General features: G+C 41.0%; 3 protein-coding genes across 4 annotated transcripts in view; 1 reads left to right on the forward strand and 2 right to left on the reverse strand.

Annotated features, from left to right (window-relative positions):
* TGFBRAP1 (transforming growth factor beta receptor associated protein 1) overlaps positions 1-1618 on the reverse strand; it is a 36501-nt gene extending 34883 nt beyond the window's left edge. The window contains exon 1 of the mRNA XM_064143627.1: positions 1483-1618. The gene's annotated coding sequence lies outside the window, so the exon portion shown is untranslated. The remainder of the gene's footprint in view (positions 1-1482) is intronic.
* A 2708-nt stretch (positions 1619-4326) lies between these two features.
* C5H2orf49 (chromosome 5 C2orf49 homolog) lies at positions 4327-16061 on the forward strand. Its single transcript, XM_064143628.1, has 4 exons — positions 4327-4483; positions 5343-5509; positions 11252-11624; positions 14520-16061. The coding sequence occupies exons 1-4, from the start codon at positions 4340-4342 to the stop codon at positions 14574-14576; spliced, it is 741 nt and encodes a 246-aa protein (XP_063999698.1). The 5' UTR covers positions 4327-4339; the 3' UTR covers positions 14577-16061.
* Positions 16062-19516: 3455 nt separating this feature from the next.
* FHL2 (four and a half LIM domains 2) overlaps positions 19517-24428 on the reverse strand; it is a 66633-nt gene continuing 61721 nt past the window's right edge. For both annotated transcript variants that reach the window (XM_064143631.1, XM_064143629.1), the window contains exons 4-6: positions 23842-24011; positions 21463-21649; positions 19517-20357 (exon numbers count right to left, since the gene is read on the reverse strand). In XM_064143631.1, coding sequence (XP_063999701.1) covers positions 20206-20357; positions 21463-21649; positions 23842-24011 — 509 coding nt within the window. In that variant the 3' untranslated portion in view covers positions 19517-20205. The remainder of the gene's footprint in view (positions 20358-21462; positions 21650-23841; positions 24012-24428) is intronic.

Below are 24428 nucleotides of genomic sequence, written 5' to 3' on the forward strand. Positions count from 1 at the left end.
TGACAAAATGTACATAACTCACATGTAACCACTTAAATCAAAATAAGAATATAGCCAGAAGCAAAGAATGTAACAGCAGTGATCTCTTTTTGCAAAGGACTTCCTATTTTTTGTTTGATCTTTGATTCCATTCTCAAATTGCATGCCCACCTGGGGTGTAAATGAGCGTTCTGATCTTAACAAAAAACCCCAAACTCAAGAAGCACTACGGAAATCGCCTAGGGTAAAATGATAACTCAAGTCTCTGACAACACAATCACGTTATCCTCCAAGTTATCAAAAGAAACACAGTGCATTAAGCCAGAGGGCTGCTCAAAGGTTAACTGCCAAAAAACCCCAACCAAACTCTAACCATTTTAAACAGCCTGTGTGTAGCCTGAAGTGATACAACTACCATCTGCAGAGCTTAGGCAACTTTTGTACCTGAAACTATCAATAACTTAACCCGTAGCCCAAGGTACATGTTAATGTATTCCATTGAGAGAACTACAGAACATACTAAAAACCTCAAAAACCCTTAAGAAATAAAAGCAGATTCAAAGTATTAAATATACAAATACCCAATCCTTGAGCAGAAAAAAAACCCCAAACCACACACGCAAAGAATAGCGTAACACTGTTATGTCTGGCAGCAAAGAAATCAGAACATTCATGCCAGGAAAAAAAGTCGAAAATGTTTTGAGAACTACTGATGACATACAAACTGCATACGATTGTTTTTACACTTGTAAGTAACAGCTATGGGGCCTATGCACGTTGCAAAGAAACAGGTTCTGCTGAATGTGTAACTCCTCTGAAGTACAAAAGGCCATCCCAGAGTTACAAATAGAAGCCACTATGCTACTCTCATATGTTCAGAGCTCCGGAAAACAAGAAAACAGGGAAGTATGCTATCAAAACGCAAGCAATACACAAGCAAATTATCGATCTATTACACTTGATTTTCTTAAGGGCAATAATAACCCCGCACGCACTCATTTCCGGTAAAAACTGGGCATCAGCTCTCCTCTACTTTTGTTAATGCCTTGCTTTGCATTGCCATTTCGATTGCTTCTGCCCTACAAACCGGCATCCTACCTACTCCTAACCTGCGCAATGCTCCTTCATGTACGCTTATTCCTACATCCTGTATCCTGTACAGTCTGACTCCGTGCAAGCTATGATTAACCCTTGGTTACGATTCTACAGCCACGAGCTGCTGGCCTACTCCAGCTCCAGGGACGGCCGCCCCAGCCCCGGGAGAACGCGGATGCACTTCATCCAAAGCGCGCCCGCACGGCGGAACACTCGCACTTAGCCCGGCACACCGCAGAAGCGGTGCCGGTCATTTCACGCCTACCCGCTCACACGCCCGCAGCCCTACCGAGCTGAGCAAACCAGGCCTGACAGAGACCAGCTCCGAGGCCCCCGAGCCGCCCCGGCCTCAGAACGCCCGCCTCCGCCCCAGCAGTCGGTAGTCTCCCGTCTGTCTCCCCACAGCACCTGCCAGCGCCACTGCCAGACCAGGAAGAAGGCCCGCCGCTTCGATGCCTTGACGCGCGGAGCCGGCGGGCGCGGCCGGGCCAGGCGCCGCCTAAGGCCGCGCTGTCAGCGCCCAGGCCTCGCGGAGCGCTGGGGTCCGCCGGCGGGCGGAGAGGGGGACGGCGTGGGGGGGGGGGGCGGAAAACCACAGGACGCGCTGCTTCCGGTGCGCACAGTCCCCGCCCTGCGGCAGCGTCAGCACTCCGGCGGGGCGGGGCAACGCCAGGAAAGCGGCTCCGCGCCGGGAGGAGGCCCAGCCCTTCCGGTCACGGGGAGGCCGCCTGCTGGGGCGGGGCCTCAGCCAGCCCCACCCATAGAGGCGGGGCCAGGGCGGTGACGGTGACTACTCCGGAGGCGGCCCTCGATGGCAGCTGGGTGGGACGGCTCCTGTCCCGGCTTCCCCACCGACGGACCCCGGAGAAATAGAGCTGTATAGTTCTTTCGACACCGTTTCCCTGAGGCGAGCAGACATGGAGGCCCTCTTCTCTGGGCCACTGAGCCCCAGCCGACACGGCGCCTCCTCCGAAGGATAGGTGCCGAGTATCAGGGATTGCATCCAAATTGTTCATCTATCTACGCAGGACAAAATCTGAAGAAACGCAATAAAGATGGTGAAGGATCTATAAAACCAGTCCCGAGAATGGCTAGGGCACAGGGGTTGCTCAGTCCAGGGAAAAGCTGGTTCAGGGGAGACCTTATCACTGTGTATTAACGACCTGAAAAGATGCAGTGGCAAGGCAAGTGTTGATCTCCTCTGCAGCAACAAGCAACAGTACAGAGGAAATGACCTCAAATTGCATCGGAGGAGGTTTAGATTACATATTGGCAAAAATTTCTTCACGTCAGAGGTTATCAAGAGCCGAAACAGATTGGCCAGAGAAGAAGTTGAGTTGTCATCGCTCACTGGAAGTACTTAAAAGATGTGTAGATGTGGCACTGAGGGACATGGTTTAGTGGTGAATTTATCAGTGCTAGGTTTACGGTTTTACTCAATGATCTTAAAGGCCTTTTTCAACCTAAAAGATTCTACGATTCTATAACCTGGCTGCAACCAATCCCAACAATGCAAGCAAAGTATGTTGCTTGTGATCTGAGCTGGTCCAGAGGGATCTGTTTACCATTTCCAAATGCTGCAATAACAGTTACAGACAAGGTCCATCCCTGACGTGCAGAGGAGAAACAGACAGGAAAAAACATCTCTTTCAAGAAAAATTGAGAAATAACATTAGTTATGGCTGATTTGGGAAAAGCTTCATCCCTGTCTCCCAAGGAAAGCACACAGAAACCCAAGTGCATAAACCATCAAGAGGCGGTTCTGAAGACATTATATGAAATACCCACACATTTTGTGTTGTTTATGCATCTATTTTTAAATATTCATAAATTGAATTTATATTCTTAGAGAAGTGCTGCATACCTAAAGCAGTAATGTCACAGTCATATATATGCAACTCATTCCACATGAACGTATTTTGTTACTCATGTTAGCTTTATTTATTCCCTGTGCCTCTTGATGTTATGAAATGCATCACATACCTCAAATTGCATTGCAGTTTTCTGCTGTAGCAAAAATATACTTATCAATGTAATAATTTGTAATTGTTATAGTCTGCTTTAAAACATGTAAGCAGGTTACTAACGCGAATAAGCTAAAATAAGCAGCTATTTTACTTTGGAATTACAAAGCAACTTTTGTTATTGCAGCTCAAGAAAGCATTAACTGGCAGTTCTTGCTTTTATAGACAGGATTTCCAGCTTATTTAATTAATCAGTAAAGCTTCTGGACGTAACAGCAGAAGCACAAAAGCTTCTTTTATATTGTCATAAATAACAGGCATAAACTTGCGTTCATGCACAATAAGGCTTTAATAGAGTGGCAGGAATCAAGCAATGTACAGGCCTGGGTGCGTGGGGAGACTCTGCTCTACGCACAAACTTTGCCTTCAGTTTTCTCTTTTTATACCCTGTTCTATTACATATTCATTACTAATTCTAAGAAAAGGTTGGGTTTTCCTTATCAGTTTTAGGAATGGGAGGTGTCTCTTCCACGCATGCCTCTTTTTATCCGGTGGTCCCTCTGGTGGTCTTCAGTGATGAAGTAAGGGGTCTTCCTCAAGTGTCCTTTCCATGAACTCCAAACTACTTTGTATTCCCGTTTGCTCAAGCAAAAAGGTTGTCTCTTCCACATGCCTCCCTCCTTCATCAACCTTTCTAGTTTCTAGTTACTTATTACTGTTATCTTAAGCCTATAGCATACCTTTGCGATGGTGGTGCAAACAGGAATGCAGCTTCATTCATTCCTTCCTCCCTGTCTGTGACCTCTTGCCACGAATTGATCGGATCAAACATATATTTCTCACAGTATACTAACAGAACTGTGTTCCATATTCAGCGGTATCAGTTGGGAGTATGCCTTCGCCTTACCAGCAATGCAAAACTCCTCCAACTGGCCTGCCGGATGAGCTGCCCAAGGGAGCCCAGACTAACGGACGGGGCGCACTCCCGGCTTCCCCCATCCCTGAGCCAGGCTGCGCCCGTCGCAGGCCGCCCCACACCCCACAATATAGCGCCAAAGCAGTTTTTGACGTAGCGAGACTACTCTGGAAGGCTGTTCCCGGCCGCGCCGCCTCTGAGTGCCGGCAGCAGCCCAGCCTGGCGGCGCAGAAGGCCACCGCCCGCGCCCTGCCCGCACCGCGACAGTGCCGCGGTCGGCGCCATCGCGGCGCCACGCGCCTTGCGTCACTTCCCGCCCTAGCTCCCCTTCCGCAAGCGCCGTGCGGCATTGTGGGGAGCCGGAAGGAGGTCGCCGGGGAAGAAGATGGCGGCGCAGCGGAGGGGCAGGGTGGGTGGTGGTAAGGAGGAGATGGGGTCAGGGCGCCAGGAGTCGGAGCCCCAGGACACGGAGCTGCTGTTGCACCCGGAGCTACTCTCGGAAGAGTTCCTGCTGCTCACCCTGGAGCAGGTGCGCCCGGGCGTTCTGAGAAGCGAGCCGGCCCTGGAGCGGTGGTCCCTGAGGCGAGGTGGGGAGGGGGTAGGGTGTTGCGCCCGCGCCGCGGGAAAGAAGGCCTCTGCTATTGTAATTGGATTCAGGGAAGTGTGTTTAAGAGTACACGGAAGCATCAGTCATCAATAGTGTTTTTATTATGTCGACTACCTCTCCCCTTCTTTCTTCTTCCCCCCTCCCCCCCCCCCCCCCCCTTTTTTTTTTTTTTTCTTTTTCCTCCTTACTGTTTTTATTGGGAAAAAACTACAGGATTTTTGATAATGAGGGCTACAGAGTTGACCTGAGTAGGCTAAAGTGATGAACTACCTAGTACTGTCTGCAGCTGGCTGCAGCTCACTAACACTGATGAAAATAGTTCATCACACATCAAAACTTGAAGCAGAGGAGCCTCATGGTACCTGTCCTCAAATGCACTTAAGAAAGAATGTCAACCACGAGAGTCAAGAGGCACAAAAGGAGATACGTGAATAGATGCGCTTGCAGGTGGTGGAAAAGGAAGTCCAGTATGCATTGACCCAAACATCCCCTGTTTCCCATTGCTTGCTGAAGGTAGGGAGCTGACTGTAATCCACACTTTAAACAAGGGAAGCTGAAAATAAGGCAGGAAACCAAGCTGTTATTAGCACTGGGCAGTTCATGACCTTTCCAGACTGGTCACCCCTGCAGCCCTGTCAGTTTTGAAACCCTGGAATTTACACTCAATACAGAATAATTTATTTAATACCTTGTAGTGGCTTTTGGGAAAAATAAATTGTGCCATGAAGGTGCTTGTGCTTTGAATGTGTCATAATAATAACTTTATTTTTGTTCTGCACAGAAAAATATACTGGTTGAAAATGATGTAAAGATGGACAAAGATGGCCTCACTGATCTCTATATTCAACATGCCATTCCCCTGCCTCAGCGTGACTTGCCAAAAAGTAGATGGGGAAAAATGATGGAAAAGAAAAGGCAGCAAAATGAGTTGAAAAGTGAGAATAAGAGGTAATCTAGCTTTTACTGGGCTAGCCTTGGAAGATTTAGGAACAATACGTTTAGCTTAATTGTTGTTTGCTTGATCAGTGAAATTTGTACAACTTTTGGACATTGTTACATTTTACAGAGAATGCTGTGTCACATCGTTTAGTATTAGATTGTACTACTGTGATGTTAGGAAAGGGGAAGAGATTTTTGGTTTTTGGTCATTTGAAGGATACTAATGACATTTAGATTTTCATAGAAAGACAGAATGCCTTGGGCTGGAAGAGACCTTTAAAAGTTTAATCAGGACCTTTAAGCAAGGACATATTTAACTAGATCAGGTTTCTCAAAGCCCCATCCAACTCGACTGTGATTGTTTTCCAGCATGGGGCATCTACCATCTCTCTAGGCAACCTGTTCCAGTGTTTCACCACCGTCATTGTGAAAAGACCTTCTTATTGTAAAACAACCTTCTTTTACCTAAATATATCCACTTAGAATTTAAAACCATTGCCACTTGTCCTACTACCACAGCCACTACTTAAAACTCTGTCCTTGGCTTTCTTACAAGCCTCAAGGACTGAAAGACCACAATAATGGCCTTTCAGAGACTTCTCTAGGATGAAAACCCCAAATTCTCTCAGCCTTTCTCTATGCTTCAGCTGTCTGATTGTCTTTGTGGCCTTTCTCTGGACTCAATTGAGCAAGACCATATCTTTCTTAATCTGAGGGTCCCAGAGCTTAAATCAATACTCTAGGCTGAGTGTCACAAGATTGGAGCAGAACAGCAGAACCCCCTCTCTCAACCACTGGCCACGCTCTGTTTGATGCAGCCTGGGATATGATTGGCTTTCTGGCCTGCAAGCGCACAATGCTATCTTATGCCCAGCTTTTCATCTGCCAAGTCCTCTGCTACTCTCAGTGCCATCATTTCCCAGCCTGTGTTGATACCAGGTTATTGGTATATTACAGGGTACTTTATAATGAAGGAAAAAAAATTGCTAAATAGAATCAGTTTTACAGTGTTTAAGAGAAGTACCAGAAGCATGTTTAATTATGCTTCTTTTCTGGACAAAGTTGATATGCTCTGGATTCAGGGATGTATGCTGCAGCAGTTGTGTGTGTTAAGTTCAAAACAGAAGTTTGCATTCTGAAAGAAACCTTCTGCTTTGTTTTTAAAATCTTTTTGTTTGTAGTTGATCACAAAGTAAAATCTTCCTCAGAAATTTATTTTACTGAATCTCTTTGCCTCTTAACCTTCCCCCTGCCCAAGATTTTGATGCATGATGTGCATGGGTGGCATTCTGATTTAGCTTCAACAGCAAATCCTAAGGAAACATGGATGGAAATTCTCATTATAGTTTTGCAGTGTTACAGCTTGTTAATTTATTGAGTCTAGTTTAGCTTTAACGAGGCTTCTAACTGCAAAGAGCTAAACAAAATATTTTGAGGGATTATTTTTTGTTATTAAAAAAAAGTTAGCAGTGGCTAGGACATCGACTTGTTTTCTTTGAGTTGGTTTTTTTTCCCATGTGCATAAAAGATTACAATATCTCTGTTTGCAAGTGGAGAATGAGAGCATGAGGTTAGTGTCTGAACAATAAGAAACTGTTGATTTAGTAAGTCGGTAGATGCAAGGGATTTTTTTTTATCAAAGAAATAAAGATAGGCTGGATGTTTTTGAGAGTAGGTGCAATGTTAGTTTTCAGATGTGAGAATTACTTCATCCGGAGTTTACATGTAGAATAAGTTTAGAGGCTCTTATTTGGTACACAAAAAACCAGTAATGATGAAACCTATGTAGTATTTCCTGGGAAAGTAGTAAAAGGAGATATGCTTCATCTACCAGTTGTCTTTTCTTTATCTGTTAGTCTTAACACTTAACATCTAGAATACCAGGCTTAGTCTATTGCTCTGTTTTTAGTTTTAAGATTTTCCATCTGTTACTGTTTTTTCACTTGTTTTACATCTTCAGACTTAACAAATCTGTTGGCAAAATACTGTCTGGAAAGCTTATCTTTTACTGCTGATATTACTAACCCTGGAGATATAGACATTTTCCACATTTTGAGCAAGTAACAGTTGCAGAGAACACTTCACTTTTAGTATACTGACGTAAAGAATCAAGGGATTTCAGTTATCTTTTTGGATGTTTAAAATATCACAATTTTCCTCATAGAGGCGTGCACTACCTAAGCAGAACAGGTATAATGTCACTGTGCAGAGAGGGAAGTAGAACTTGTTGGTTTTATTTTTAAAAGTAAACCAAAATTCTTAGTTATGTGAGGCTTTAAATTTTGTGCAATTCTGAGGTGGGAGCTTACTGTGCTCTAAGTTCTGTTTAAAAGTTAGATGAATTTATGGATCATATCAACAACAGGAGCTTTCTGGTGACTTCCTCTGTGGGAACTACAGCTTTACAACATGCACTGAAATTAATATTAATCTTGGAGACTTGATCTGCACAACTCAGGGCATGTTTGCATGCCTCTAGTAGTTACAGAGAGGAGGTTAAAACAGTTGAAAAGTCGAAGGCAGTGTTGAATATTGTGTTTAATTTTACAGTTGGTGAGTGATGGCGTGGTCCTAAAAGAATTACTGTATATTAAGCCAAGCTGCAATAACCTGTTATACCTCAATAACAGAATCATGTATCTGAGATCACAGATGATGGTTTATACACCTTATTGCTGAATATTTGAGGTTGCAGACAATAATAACAAATTTTAAAAATGCAGTCTATCCATCTGCAAACATTTAAAAAATCATGTTCAGGGACTGTTATCTTTGTGAATTATCGTCTTGCCTGCTGGAAGAAACAGTATGGCATGAATCTCAGAATATATATGTAGTTTCTGAAGTGCCATTAAGTCTGAAGGCTCACTTTCAAACTCTGTCTCCAGGAGCACTGTGGCTGTGCATGCGTGGAGCTGTGGCCTTGGTAGAACTCATCATTTCCCCTGTCATGTGAGAGGCCACTTCTGCCTTCTCTGAGAACTGCTAGTGCACTGATAATACTGAGTTCAGTATTAATGTGGGACTTCTGGCCACTTTCACACATTCATAGAATCATAGAATCAACCAGGTTGGAAGAGACCTCCAAGATCATCCAGTCCAACCTATCACCCAGCCCTATCCAGTCAACTAGACCATGGCACTAAGTGCCTCATCCAGTCTTTTCTTGAAGACCCCCAGGGACGGTGCCTCCACCACCTCCCTGGGCAGCCCATTCCAATGCCAATCACTCTCTCTGTGAAGAACTTCTTCCTAACATCCAGCCTATACCTACCCTGGCACAACTTGAGACCGTGTCCCCTTGTTCTATTGCTGGTTACTTGGGAGAAGAGGCCACCCCGGTGATCATCTGTCCGTTTTGATAACGGGATAATTCAGGATAACCATGGGGACCATTATTTCATTAACTTGTCTTTATAATTGAGAATTTTTTGAAGGCTGTCCTGGACACATGAGTAATGGTGTGGAACAATGGAAACCCAGATTGCTCCTGGAGAGAAGTTTTTGCTTTCCCTCGTAAATCTTGTATTCTTTACTGTGTGCTACAAAGTAAACTGCAGGATTGGAGCATGTTCTCCATCCAGCCTGGCCCAAAGCTTGACTACAACATTTCTCTAGGAGATACATATTGAAATCTAGGTTTCAGTGGGTGTCCTGCAGAAAGGAACATAATACTCTAAAGTGTTTCCTTACAGCTGTTAGTTGGCATCAGTGTTGTCCCTCAGAACAGTGCTGGCTAACATGAGTCCTACTATGAAGCTTTTAATGACTATATAAATAAAGTGAACATCATACCCAAGGGTTCTATGAGCTGTGTATGTAAAAATTTTATGTGACAGTTCTTAAAGGTACAGCATCCAAATTCCTTTTGGAACTTTCCCAAAGTGTTTCTCTGGGAATATTACTTGGATGTGGTAATTTGTACAGTTGCTGTAATTCTAAAGTTCAGTTTAGCATAGATAATCCTAGTATTGGAGTAAGTTTCTGACTTGCCAGTCCCAGACTGAATTTTTTAAAAAGCCTCCATGGGAAAATGAATGAAAAAAAAAAAACAAACAGTAAAATCTCTTCTTTCACATAGTTTGTAAACTTATTTTTTTCCAGAAAGGCTACTGGGAAGTATTCCTTGTCAGGAGTGTTGAATAAATTCCTGGACAAAGTCAAAGTGGACAGAAAGTATGTGGGTTTTTTTCAAGTGTATGTCAGCTTTTTAGGCTTTTCAATTGAATTTATACCCTTCACTTAATTAATATGTTACATGCTATTGTTGTTTCACTAGTATTTAACTGTATCAACATGTCCATCTGGACAGTGCTGGTCTTGGAAGCTAATTTTGTTTTGTAGCAGCTGCCTTAGAAACAATATCTACAAACCAAAGAGTTGTGTCTGATCTCTTGACAAATAGCTGCCAGATGGATTGCAGGTCTCTGTCAGTTCTGGGAACCCCATGAATAGAAAAAAAAAGGATTATGTGACATGTTATCAACTGGTAGTAATGTAGAAGCAAATCTGAGCGATAGCTGAACTGTCTTTTCATTTATGAGTTCTTAAACTGTGACTTTAATTTTTTTAAAGAAAATTATTTTCTTGTGTAAGCAGTTCTAGATTCTTAATTGGTTTGCCAGCAGCTACAAATCTAATGTTGTTCCAAGTCAAAAGAATTGAGTCTCTGCTTCCACCATATTTTGAAGTCTGTTGTGATTCTTAACATCAATGTCAAATCCATTAGCTGCAAATTAACGAATATATTTCATTGTTAGAAACACTGTTGTTCAAATTTAATTGCTCTTTTTAATCACGATTAAGCAGTAAGTGTGTATTGAAAAACAAAGTTCGTGAACAAAAATATTACATAATTTAATCGTGGTTTCAGTCTTTAAAGTTGTTAAATCTGTGCCACCCAAGCACTGTCATTGTTATTGTTGAGCATTGCTTTTTTAAAACTCTAAATACATGTAACATGAGCTATAATAATTTTGTGGAGATTTTTTGTTTGGTTTGTTTGGTTTGTCTTTTGTGGTTGATTTTGTTTTGGGTTTTCTGATGAGTTTGTTTTTTTTTCAGTCAGGACATTTTCTGATGATACTTCTCTGATTTTAGCTTGGCAGTATTCCTTTGTCATGAATCAGTTGTTACTGAATTGGCCAGCTTTGACTACACATAGGCTTAAAGGCACAAACTACTAAAAAACCAAGTTCATTAAATCATCGTAGGGTTCTTGTTTAAAGATGACTTATTTCAGAAACCAGTATGGGTTTTTTTGTTTAATGTTCATATTCCTTGCCTAACAGTCTTTTAGACTATCTTAACATAATGCTTTTGAGTAAGAGTGGAAACAGATTTAGAAGCGCAAAATATTAGATGCTGTTCTTCTAGGTAAGGTGGCACCTACTTTGTCAAATATTCAACTTCTGAAATATTGAAAGCTGTTTTTTTGTTGTTGTTGTTATTTTGGAATAGCTACAGTGATATAAACATACAGTTTTTGGTCATACAACTGTAGTTGTCTGCCTATGAAGTTCCTCACAACCCTCTTTCCTGAGGAACACTGTTCCTCACACAACTCCCTGACCCCATTCTGCCTTTATATTTTGTAAGTAATTTCCGTTGCCTAATTTTGGAGCAGCTAAGAGTTTTAAGGTTAATATTTGGGTATAAATTTTTACTTTAGGAAAGATTATAACCATGTCTTGGATATGCTTTCAATCATCTACCTTGTGTTTCTGAGAACTGTACAATTTGTGTTTTCAGTGTTACAACGGCAGAAGGTTTAAGGAAGCGTCCATTAATTGTGTTCGATGGCAATTCAACAAGTACAAGCATAAAGGTGAAGAAGACAGAGAATGGAGCTTCAGATCGCTTAAAGCCACCTCCAGCTGGAAGCACCACCAACACTGTTAGAAGGTTATCAGCTCCTTCAAATGCCTCAACATATATTTCTGCCTCCAGTTTATCAGAGGACACTAAGCTGGGAATGAGGAATAATGAGGCTAAGCAGACCAATATTTCAAAGACTAACAGCAGTGCATTGAATAGTCTGAAAACATATCCTTTGTCTCCAGTAGCAGGAACTACTGTTGTGAAGTTAAAGAGAGCTGTTCCAAAAGAAGAATCTGATTTGCCGGTAGGTACATTCATTATCTTGTTTTGCAGCTTTTTGTAACTGAAACTTGCAGGAGCAAGAGGGAGACTTGTAGGAGTTTTCAGTATTACTTTATTTTGGAAAAATAGTAGAGTTTTTGTTTAGAAACAGACAAAAGAGCAGCTGGTTTGGGAAAGATAAGGAAAGAAATTAAGTACTTTGCTGTGTGAGAGAGACAGCTTGGTAAAGAACATACATGTAATTTTAGTGAGTAGGTAATAGGTAAGGTGGTGCTGGTAGCAGTCAAATAAACCACCAAATAATTCTATGAGAAAATCTGAGAGAAAGAGCAAGTATTACAGAGCAATAGTAATAGTCTTAAAAAGAAGACAAATGGTCTGTTCTGTAGTGCAGAAGCAAAAAAATGAAGGAAAACATTTGTAACAATCACTCTTGAATGGCTGAGTTGGACAAGCTTTCATTTGACAAAATGAGGGAAGAGATGTTACAGGAACTGAAATGAGATGCTGAGAGATGTAGAATATATCCTTAGAGGAAGAACACCATCTGTTTTAAGGCTCACATAGGCAGGCTAGAGGAAGGAACTGGATGTGAAAATGAGGAGTGCTGTGTTGATAGTGGATCTGAATGAAAAGCCATAACAACAGATTGTACTAGTTGAAGTGAGAGGCCAAAGGTCAAGTGCTCATTTTGAGCCATGGTGATCTTAATCAGGTACCTGAGCTTTTGGAAGGCAATGAGAAAGACATGCTGATATCTTGAACAGAAGGGTGTTACTCTCAAGTAGAAGACTGAACTGTTAACCATAAAGGTGGATAGTTACCTTTCTGTGAGTTGGATTTGGCTGCAAACACATATCCTGTAGAGAAGAGAACTGTATCCTGTAGAGAAGAGAACTGTATTACAGATAGGGGCAGAATGAGGCTAATGAGCTGAAGTGATAAGAGAGGAACTAAGGCAGGATATATGAACTCAGCAGGGCAGATCTCTGAAAATGCAGGTAATGGTAGCTGCCAACTGGGGAGAAAGAGCAGTGGTTATTTTCGACAAAGGTGTGATTAGTCTTTAAGGGCTTGCCAGTGAGAAAGGAACAATGGGCCATATCCTCTTTCAAACGTGCTTTGAGGTAGGGGTAAGTCTTACATTCATGCTGTACTCCTTCATGATACAAGCAAAGGAGTTTCCACTGGAATACTGGACTATCTAAATTAAGTTTGGACTTCAAAAGAAGAAACAGAAATATCTATTCTCCATTGGACGACGGAGGGAGATTAGATATGCAGTGTGCAATTGCACTGATTACACTTTTGTTAGGACACGAGACTGAACTTCTGTTTTCTCAATGTTGCCTCATGAAAATATTTGTCTTAAAAAGACCTTCCATGAAAGAATGCAGGAAGTGTGCTTGCTTTGTGGATTAGTGGGTTGCATCAGCCTTGCATTAGGTGTGAGCACCTGTTCTGAAAGACGACTTAAGCAACTTTGACAATAGTTGCTGAGGGCCTGTTTTAAATTTGTGCTGGAGAGGTGTTTTGGATTACCAGTATTACTAAGTTATTCTAATGTTCAGAAGTGTTCCAAACATTGGTCAGATCTGAACCTACAAAGGTTTTGAAACTTGTCTAGTATACACATCACAATATCTTTAAGTTAAATGTTTTTGTAGACATTATGATGAAATCTTTTAAATAACACTGTATAACTGACACTCAGAAGCTGTCACCTCTGACACTTGACTTTCTCCCTTAGCCACACTTTATACTTTCCAAGTTAATGCTGGTAAGTTCATTCTTAGAATCAGAATCATTTAGGCTGGAAAAGATCTTTAAGGTGATAGAATCCAATCATTAACCTCACACTGCTTTAGCTAACGCTGGCCAGATGCATCTGAAGTTAAGCAGGTGTGTTGTATGTAATTTTACTCTCAAATTAAAGAATTTGTTTTTGAATAATAAGTGGTGCAGCTAGGGAGGATCAGTATACTTGACAGCTGGATGTGGAGCGTAAAGCCTAACGTAATTGTAATGACAGGAATGACACGCACCTTTTGAAGCAAGTGGTTGTTCTTGTGCTGAATAGCAGAGAGCTATCCCTCTAATCTTTGGGTCTAATTTCCTTAAATCTTTCAGTGGTTGCAGTCTACAGGATTACTGTAAATAAACACACACTGAAAGTTCTAAGGAGAAAAGATTTCCATATTGTGCTCTCCAAACCAGTGTGTTGCAGAAGGTTCTTGAAAACTCATATACCTGTTTTTACTCTGCCTGCATGAGCTGTTAAAGCTCTAAACATCTCAGATTTTTTTGCCTTATTTTTAGGAGGCGAAAAGTAATGATTTGTCTCTCCCATTGTTTTACTTTGGGCTTGCTGGATATTTTTTTTCTGGTTTCTTGGGGCAGACTTTGAGAAATGAGTTCATCTGAGACTGGCAATTAGGTAACTTCTGTAAGTCATTACAGAGGAACACCAGCTTTTCCTTCTCTTTTTCTATTTTTTTTACTATTTCACAAAAGTAACTTTTTAATTTGTAGTTGTATGCTTGAGGGGTTTTTCTTACATAATCCCATTTCAATGAGTTTTAAGAAGGCAATCTGAAAAAAACCCTCAGAAATATATTTTGAAACTCAAATATGTATCTGTTTCCAAGCTGTGTAACAAAAAGGCATTTTTGCATAACTAATGGAGGGGGGTGGTTAATAAAAACCGGAAGACATGTATGATTTGGAGTTGGTTAAAATCATTGTCTTCTCTAGAGAAGGTCTGTCATATTTATTTTTCTCCACAGGATGGCAGTAGAACGCTGTTGCAGGAACAGAGCAGGAATAGTCAGTACTTCATTTGAATATGGCAGGTTAATTACTAACTTCTGTTTGTGTGACGTATCTAAGAATGCATATATATTTTCTTTTATTCCAGAATGATCTAAAGCCTACAGAAGCAAAGAAGAAAATCCAGCATGTTACATGGCCATGAAGTAGCTAATGGTGCTTGAAACATAAACGTTACTTCCATATTTTCAAACAGATAAGTCATATTTAAACAGTATAAGTACAATTATTTTTAAACTTTACAGGGATACAGATTGCTGTGAAATTTTAACAAGTTTAAAAGTTCCCTGTTGTAAATCTGGAGTCATTATCACCAGTCACCTTGAGGGTGTCTACTCTTGTACACCAAGTAGTTCATTACTTCTTTAAAAAGTGGTAATATTACCGTATATTAAAATCCTCACTTTTAGTTTTTGAGATTACTCTAGTTCATCTCCTGCATGTCATGGTTCACACATACATTTTTTGTTTGTTTCAGTAAGACTCAGTTTTGTTCCATTTCTGGTTAAATAGTTAATATAGTTACTGAGATTCAGAGTGATCCCAAGAGCCTTTTTGGCTTCAAAAAGATAATTCATTTAGATGAAAAAACTGACGATTCTACTGGTAAAATAGTCTGAGACAAAGTTTTTTTCCTTTTTGTTGCACAGAACAGACGCATAGAATTTAGTGCAAGATAAGTTGGGAATAAGAGATGAACTATTTTAACACCATTGCTTCAAATTGAAGTTTCTCTTATTAACGTATGAAGTAAGAAACACACAGATAGAATTATGTTATTAGACTGCTTGATATTAATCTTTGAGAGGAAGCAGTGAATGGGAAAGTGCCATGTTCTCTTAAATACACAAGCATATTTTATACATGCATAAAAATGTGTTGACCAAGCAAATTTGATTGTTTGCCTGGTTACAATCATGCTTATAAAATATGGAGAAAACCTTTGGAATGCAGACCAGTGCTTTCTCAACTTACAGTTGGAGAGGTACAGGGATAAGAAGACAAAGAGGTACCTTGAGAGCATTAGTGTGTGAAGTTGCACTCTCTAAGAAATCCCCAACCTGTTTTTCCATCCTTTGATAATTTAAGGTGGATGTTGTTTTTTTGTGAAACTTGATGTTTCATCTGGATTATTGGGAGTGCCTTTTTAGGGCAGAAATCCAGTTGAGTTGGTGGAAACATTTTTATTAAATCTCAGTGACTCAGAGTGAAGCCAGTTTAGATCCATTTTTGATGTGGATGGTAATAACGCTCCCAGACTTAGTAAAGCAAACAAAAGAATCAGCTTCTGAATCCACTAAGTTAACCCACTAAGAGCAGCTGTCAGTAGTGATCTGAAACCTTGTTTACATTTTTAACATTGGTTAATATGGAAACCAAAAAAAGTTGTAGCATAGTTCATTACTGACAAGTTCTTCATTCACTGTAACAAGATAAAAGGCACTTCTTGAATGCTGTAAAATGGTAAGAATGTGTTTGGAAATATTGTGTGCTGTTTCCCTTTTACTAAACACTTGTGCAGTTTTTGTACTTGAGTACAACAAACTTTAACATAAATGTACATTTTTTATGTAAAGAGTTGTCTTTTAAGTAGCCTTATCCTATTTAAATAAATTCAGTTGAAAGCAAATACTGTAATGCTGACTTGTTTTTGTGGTGTAATTGAGTTTGTTAATTTTATACAAATATATTTCAGTGGATTTGAAAAAATGACATTAAGAAGAAGCTTACAGGGTCAAAAGCTCAGTAGCTACTTCAGGGTTTTAGCAGCTGTGTCATGTGAAGTGTTGTTCCTTACATTAATGCAACAGTGTGGTGGGAGTTCTGTTTTATGAGTGGTTTCTTGGCAGTGGTTTAGGGCCTAGGCTGTATTTTGTTGTAGTTCCAGTTGCTAGGAGCATGTTTGTGTTGGTATGTGTTAAGGAGCAATATGCAGAACTCTACTGGAATAATAGCATGACACCTCACTGCTACACTTTCCTGCCTTATCATGCTTCATCTGCCTTTTTCCAAAGCTGGAGCTGTTTTGCAGTCTGTTGCAGTGATTTGGGGCAAAGTGCAAACCAGGCTGCTCATGCTGCCTTCTACTACACTGTTAGCTTATACTAATCCTTCTTTCAGCAGAGCACTAGAGCAGAACTCCAGTATGCTAGGGGATTGCAAGACCCCAGAGAAGAGTAAATGAGGTACATGCCCTCCTTTGGGAAACGTGGATATGATAGGGATTTTTATGACTGATATTTACTACAGCATCCATTATAGAATGAATTCACCAAAGGATAGAATTTACTCATTCAGTGAGATCAGACTGGTATAGTGTCCACTTGAAAAATGACAGCCAAATTCTTCAAATGGTATACAGTAAAGCAAATTTGATGCATCTCCTTAGCTTGTTGAATTAATGAGAGGGGAATGACCTGTGAGCTCTTCACACATACAAAAAGAAAAATTCAAAAGCAGTGTGGCAGGAACTAGGAGCAAACTTTCCTTATCCAGAGTAAGTATGTTCTAATTGTTCTTTCTACATCTGAAGATTCCTGTTTGAGATGCAAGGTGTTATTTTCTTCCTTTTGCTGATGATAAACCAATTTCATTTGGAAAGTGTACCGGGATAGTATGTTGCATAAGATGTCCATATTTCTTGAAGCTTGCTTTGGAAAGAAATTTATCTTCCTTTGGATTGGTTCCTCTTCATTTTATTGTCCTTACAGCATGCTGTTGCTGGCAGTTGCCTTTGCAGCAGGTGTGTAGCAGAAATGACACAAAGGGTATTACGTATTGCAGTACAGAACAAAATTAAAGCATGCCCTAGCATAGGTGTTTGCCGGTGGAGCACCTGGGTACAATGACTCTTTGTTCACCAGTGTGGTTAGATGGTCATAGTCCGTTTATTTCCGTGATTCAGAGACTTATATGCTTTCTCGCAAGAGGTGTGCACAACTAAGATTGGTTACATATAGAGGGTACAGGGTTACATGTGAGGCATGGATAGGGTAATAATACCATAACAATCTGAGGGTCAGCCTCTGGGGCTGGCTAACTCTGCCCACATGCAGCTGGCACTCCACCCCGTGCAGCTACATGTGGGGGGAGTTAGCCAGCTGCTGGTATCCTAACTCCCAAAATGGGCCCGAGGACACTTCCCAGCACGGGTTGCTCATGTTTATCATTTCATGTCCTCTGCTAGCAAGAAATTCTCCAACAGATGTTAAACTTCTGACTTTTGCCAAGATCAGTGTCTTTTGAATTGTCTTGGCCTCTTTGCTTGCTGAAGAAAACAATATTTTAGGTTTTAGTTTAGAGCCTACAAAACACAACTTTTTGTAAATTGCAACTGACCTGGACAGGTTGGAGAGCTGGGCAGAGCCGGGAACCTAATGAACTCCAACTAGGTTAAGTGTAGAGTCCTACGCCTGAGGAGGAATAACCCCATGCACCAGTACAAGTTAGAGGTTGGCCTACTGGAGAGCAGCTCTGCAGAGATGATCCTGAGAATGCCCGTGGACAAGTTAACAATGAGCTATGAGTAGTGTGCTTTTGTGGCCAAGAAGCAAATAGTATTCTGGAGTGCATTAAGAAGAGTGTGACCAGCAGGTTGAGGGAGGTTCTTTTCCCCCTCCACTCTGCTCTAACGAGTCCACATCTGGAGTATTGTGTCCAGTTCTCATCTCTAGTTCAAGAGAGACAGGAAACTGGAGAGAGTCCATCAGAGATCTGCAACAATGATCTGGTGACTGGAGCATCTCTCCTGTGAGGAGAGGCTAAGACACCTGGGGCTGTTTAGCCTGGAGAAGACTGAGAGTGGATCTTATCAATTCTTATAGATACCTAAGTGGTGGGGGTCAAGGCGATGGGGCTGATCTCTTCTTAGTGGTGCCCAGTGATAGGATAGGGGGTAATGGGAACAAAGTAGAACACAGAAAGTTCCATCTGAATGTAAGAAAAAACTTCTTTCCTGTGAAGGTAGCAGGGCACTGGAAAAGACTGCCCAGAGAGGTTGTGAAGTCTCCTTCTCTGGAGATTTTGAAAGGCTTCCTTGACATGTTGCTGTGAACCTATGTTAGCAGGGAAGGGTGGACTAAGTGATCTCCAGAGGTCCCTTCCAACTGCCATTTTGCAAATCAGAATTTTCAGTTACTCAGTTTCACTGATAATTTTCCCACAGATTTCAGTTATCAGACAACTATATTGTATCAGCAGGGGCCCATCTGAGGAGTGTCTAAACTCCACAGTTTCATAATAACTGAGTGCAAAAACGGTTCTTTGTATGGCTCTCACATAGTAGCTGTCCTGGAGTCTGGTATACCCCAAAATTCCTCTCCCTCTCTGGTTTGAATGGGAGAGGGAAAGTCACAAAAAACTGTTTCCCCCCCTGCCCTGCAGGAGCGAAGCAGAGGAGCAAGGGACCCTTCCAGCACGAGGGGTGCCCGTGCAGTGCCCGCGCTGGAATCGGGCTGGGATTGGCTGTGGTCTTCACGCCTAGGAAGTGGTAACTCTGCTCTTTGTCTAGGAAGGGTATAAATATTGGGGGACTTCCTGCCTTAGAGTTCTCCCCCACCTGGATAGTTCGTGCAGAAAGAGTGCCCCAGCACTCCGAAGGCCAAGCTGTCCCTGCTTTGAATGGCTTCCCACCATAAGCACCCCCTTTATGCATCTTGATAGGCCTTAACGAGCCTCAGAGGTCTTTTGAAAGAGAGCAAGCGGACAAGCATCTGGACTGCCCTTTCCCTCAGCCAGCCTGACTCACCTGTGAGTAAACTTTAGGCTCAGCTTGATTAATAGTGGGGAATTCTGTGTTTAGTAGCTTAGCCTTTTCCAACTCCTGACTTTTAAAATAGTCAAATTTACCTATGGTATCCTTGTAAGATCTTCTCAATCAAACTGAATCTGCTAATTAGAACTAAATTAATTCCTGTATATAGTTTTGGGGGTGGTTTTTCAGGAAAATAAAATAGTTTTATTTTTCTATATATTCTTGACTCAGCCACATTAATTCCCTGCCTCCACAACAGTAGCTCTTTAGACTGTGAAAGCGTTGTATTTGTGAACCTCTAATATGTAGATACAATTAAACCACAATCACAATTTTGTTTTCAATCATTTTATTTTGAAAAATGCAATGTGCAGTGTAATGTTGACTAACTGTAATACTGACACTGTCAATCAGAACTTGTACTCCACACAATCAGCTAGTCATGCAATAAAATATGTACCTGTTATGAAGCAGTCCCACTTCAACTGTACATCGAAACACCCTCTACACCTGCACTCTTCCTAAACACTTGACAGCACACACTATTCACATAGCTCAAGAAACACTGAGGTGAGCCCACAGCCTTGCTGTAACTGGATGGTGTTGCCATTTATTTGAGTGGGCTGAGAATTTCACCCTAAATATCCATCTGTGAATGTAGCATGTGTTGGCCATTGTAATCCTTGAACTGTATCACTTGCTTGTAACTGGAATATTTAGTGGAAGGAAAAGAAAAAAAACCCACAACAACAGAAAACCAAAGAAAAAGAGTATGCTATGTCAGTAATACCCAAATGGTTTCACAGCTCAGGTTTTGCTTTAGTTTTGGTTAGCTGTAGAAGTCTTAAACACCAGCACTGCTACTAGAGATTTTGAAGTTTTCCCTCCAGATTTGGAGAGTCTGAAGATACAGGTTAAGTAATGTTAATAGTACAGTGAAACACAGAGTGGCAAAGCTAGTTCTGAACATCTGTGTACTTCAGACTATATCTTGCAAGCAAGGCTTTGCTCTCTGCACTCATTAAATATCCTTCCCGCACTCAGGGCAAAGAATGTCATCCCTTTCTGTGAGGAAACCACGGCCCACTAATGAGAGTGAGCACTTCTTACAGTTAAAGCAATCGTTATGCCACTGCCGTTCTTCAAAGGAGATGTACTTGGTTCCTCCAACTCCTATTTGAAAACAAAAAACATTGTATTACAAGAAAAGAATTGCACATCAGCTGTCAAATGATGCTGCTTCTGACTCCCCTCATGGATTACTGTGGAGATCTGACATACAGTCATGAAAAATTATCAGTGTGACTAATGTATTTGCGGCTGTGCTGATTTTGCTACCTTTATTCTGTATATCCCCCAACAGTACTGTTGTTAACAGCTAAGATTGTGAACTAGGCTGCTATCACTGGTGATAATGGCAGAAATTAAAGGGGGTGGCAGTATGGTATACACCAGAAGAAAAGTGAAGCAGCTGCCTCTGAACAGAGGTCTTTACAGGATGATATGTAAGTTGATTTTGTATTGTAAAATGCATTTAAATAATTAAGAAAGAAATCTGACAGGTTGTGCCATGTCCTGTTTCATAGCTTTGAAGGAAGAGTGCCTCAAGAAATGCAGGCTAGCATTCAAGATTTTGAAGCTATATATGAGGTTATTATAAAGGGTGTAGATGTTGTACAGGGAAAAAAGGAAAGGGTTGAATGTGTCTTGTTAGTAATTGTCTTGTTTAACCTCAGAAATTGTAAGTGATGATTTGGGGTTTTTTTTGCTAAGTTTTTTTTTAGTAAAGCTTTAAGTATTTGCTCCTTTAAGTACTTTGGTACTGGGAAGCAATATCTAAAAGCCTTGTGATTTCTCAGCTGCTGTTCTGAAAACTCAGGAAGAAATGCATTGTGCTGCAGCATGAGCTGTAATCCAGGTAGCACTTTCAGTTGCTGAGGGGGCTTTTGTTGCCAAGGTCACTGATCCCTCTGGTGGAGGCAAGTGGAATGATACACAGAACATGAATATCCTGCTACGCACAGAGCTCTGATACTGTGTCCACCATGTTCCATGAAAATTGGGTGAAAAAGAGGAAACTTCATTTTTAAGGACCTCTTCCATGTTTTTTTAATAGGCACTTGAAAGGCACAAATATTTAATTTTACACATCTTGAATTGTATAGTATCTCGAGTCTCTCAAGTTATTCAGAATTAATTATTTAACCATTTTCAGTATAAGAAGCAGTTCATTGAACATAAAACCAGAATTCACAGGTGCTAGCTGTGAGAGACCTACCACTGATTGGGTTTGTGCATCCAGCACACTTTTTGGCATAGAGGTTGCAGAAGCAGCTCAGGCAATACGCAAATTCATCTCTGGATGTAAAACGTTGTCCAGATAACTGCTTCTTGCATCCAGTACAAACGAAACACTCCTTGTGCCATGGCTGCTCCCGGTAAGTGACGCCTCCTGTGGTGATAGCCTGTTTTATGGGAAAGTAAATCAAAAGGGTTTTCTTGAGGATGGCAGGTTTGTATCTTGATTTGTTAGAGAGGAAAGATGATGAGGTTTTTGTCAGTAGGAGGAGGGAAGCAAGGCCAAACAGCAGTAAAATAGTTTTGGCTGGAGTTGACCTTGAGAAAATAATTAAAGTGATTTATTTATGAATTTATACAAAGCCTCATCATAACTGCACTTTCCATACATTATAATATCTATCAAAGTTGTCCTCTTTGTTTTTAAAACTAGTCTTTGTATGTTGCTTTTCATATGTATATGCTATGATTCGTCTCATCTCTGTTCTTCATGGTGAAGGAACTACCTTAGGTGTTTCAACTTCCCTGTTACTTTGCTTGGCAAATACTATTTTACCTCAAATTTTAGCTAAGATCTTCGCTTTCTACTTCTCTGGACTTTGTCTGGGTTTTTAGACAACAAGTTGTTGCCTACCAAAACAGCTCCTCTGATGTTTGACACACTGAAGTTTTCTGATCCTTTGAGTATTCCTAAGAAGGCTGTAAAGTTGGACAGTTTCATTTTTCTTCTTTCCCAATGGGGGATTCTTTGGGAGCCAGGCTTGTATGTGGTCATGCTGTCCAATATGTATATTCATCTGTGTCTGCCTGTTTCCTAAGTATTTTTGGGTTTGTTCTCAGATGTGGTTAATATTTTGAAATTGTACACCACACAGACATTTTAAAGAGATAAAACACCTCAAAGCTTCAGAAGATTGAGGGATGGGTAGGAAATAGTAAAGATAATGAGTGTACTTCAGGCTGAAAGGAAAATTTAGCTTTTATGTGTTCTGTTTTGCAAAGGTGCAGTCATTTCTGGCCAGCTCTTAACCTCTGACCAGACTGCAGCTTTGCTTGGCTGAAAGGACAAGTGAGGAAGCAGCACACGTGGAAGAAAGTCTGAGTAGTGTGGACACAGGTGGTGACTGGAAGAATACTGTGCTAGTGTGAAGCTAGCTAGAATGTTTTGGTGAGAAGAACTAGATTACAGGCTGTGAAGGGAAAACTATGGTGATGTCTACTTCCCTCAGAAGTCCTGCTAAGGAGTTTGGGAAGAAGAAATGAAAACATTAGATGACACTCTCACCATTTTGTCTGACTCTGCCTTGGGCTGCTGACTGAGCTGCATCTCCCTAACCTCACCTTCCATTTGGCCTAACTCACCTTTGCTTCTTAACCTCTTGGCTGAACCTCTGTTCTTCCTTAGGACTGGGGTAAGGTTGAGGGGGGCAGGGGGAAGGTGCAGGGGTGGTTGAGAGCCCCTCCTGGGGACTCAGGTTTCTGGGAGGGGAGTTGTGTTTCTGTATTACCTTTTTGCCTTGTATACTTCTGTCTATAACTGTATATACTGTAAATATCTGTTTGTATGTTATGCTAGCTGTAAATAAATAGCTTCATTCGTATTCCCAGAGCTGGCTGAGTCTAGTCTGGGTATTTCTAAAGTGGGGGGGTGGGGAATACCCAAACCATCACAACTATGGATGGCAAAGGGAGAGAAATAGGAAATGGTGGCAGTGGGAGAGAATTTACTGCCAGTATAGCCGTAGTTTTCATCATCTTTGCCTATGTATGTATCCTTAAGAAACATATTTATTAGTTCTGTAAGTGTTGAGATTATTCTTTTTAGGGAAGAATTCTAAAATACTTTGCAGTGTCTATGTTTGGAATTTAGGCAATTCACAAACAAAAGGTCTTTAGCCCAGAAAGTCATACAGTTTAGTAGTGTTTATTTCAGGAGCAACATTTTCTCTGTGTAAAACTTACCTCTCTGTCTTGAACTTTATAATACTGAAAAATTATCGGTGTTAGCTCATATTCCTTCCACTTGAAATGTTTAGGTATATAATTTATATTAGAATGAGATTATTACACTGCAGTTTTTGTTTTGTTTTGTGGTGATGTTGTTTTGTTTTTTTGTTTTTTTTTTTTAATAATGTGTTGTCAATGTTCTTTCAGTACAAAGGGGTCTTTAACCCTGAGTAAGAGACTTTTCATTGTAAATACTGTGTCTGGTGCAGGATAGGAACTGAAATCAAACCATCTCTTAAAATCATGTGATCCTGAATCTTTTAACACTCAGAAAAATAAGATATTCTACCTACTTGGACGTGAAATGGTGGGATGGGCCTTAGGTTTTAGCGAAGTAAAATCAAATCAATACCTTCTTACACTGGACGCACTGCATGGCAAACTGCTTTTCATAGCAGGGAACACAAAAGTTTTGATTGTCTTTGGGGATGAAACTCTTTGTCCCAATAGGCTGTTGGCAGTGGTAGCAGATAAAGCAGGTCTCGTGCCAGCTGTTGCCCTTGTATTCCATCTTCCGAGTACCTGTAATGAGACCAGAGGATCAGCTGAACTGCTTCTGGCTAAGATGGATGCTATTTGTAGCTCTTTGTTGCCTGACAGGCTAGTGTCAGTCAATAAACAGTGCAGCTAGGAGGTAGAGGCTACTTCCCATTGCTACCAGCTTTGCATGGCATTGGGTAACATTTTAGGTTTTCAGAGAAGGAGTGGTTCTTTTCCTCCTATAAAAAGGAGAAACATCTATTGCTAATAATGAAGGCTTACCTCATCTTTTTGTGGTATTATCAGTTAATAATTCCAATGCACAGTAAGATTCTGGAGTATTGGTGAGACACCAACAAAAGTTGCTATTAATGTTGAGTGGAGGTAAGGCCGTTCCTCGTTAAAGTTTGCCCTGGGTCATTCCAAGTCCCTGTTGATTCTTTTTCAGACAGCCGCAAG

The sequence above is a fragment of the Pogoniulus pusillus genome, chromosome 5 (genome assembly GCF_015220805.1).
Source record: "Pogoniulus pusillus isolate bPogPus1 chromosome 5, bPogPus1.pri, whole genome shotgun sequence".
Classification (NCBI taxonomy): domain Eukaryota; kingdom Metazoa; phylum Chordata; class Aves; order Piciformes; family Lybiidae; genus Pogoniulus; species Pogoniulus pusillus.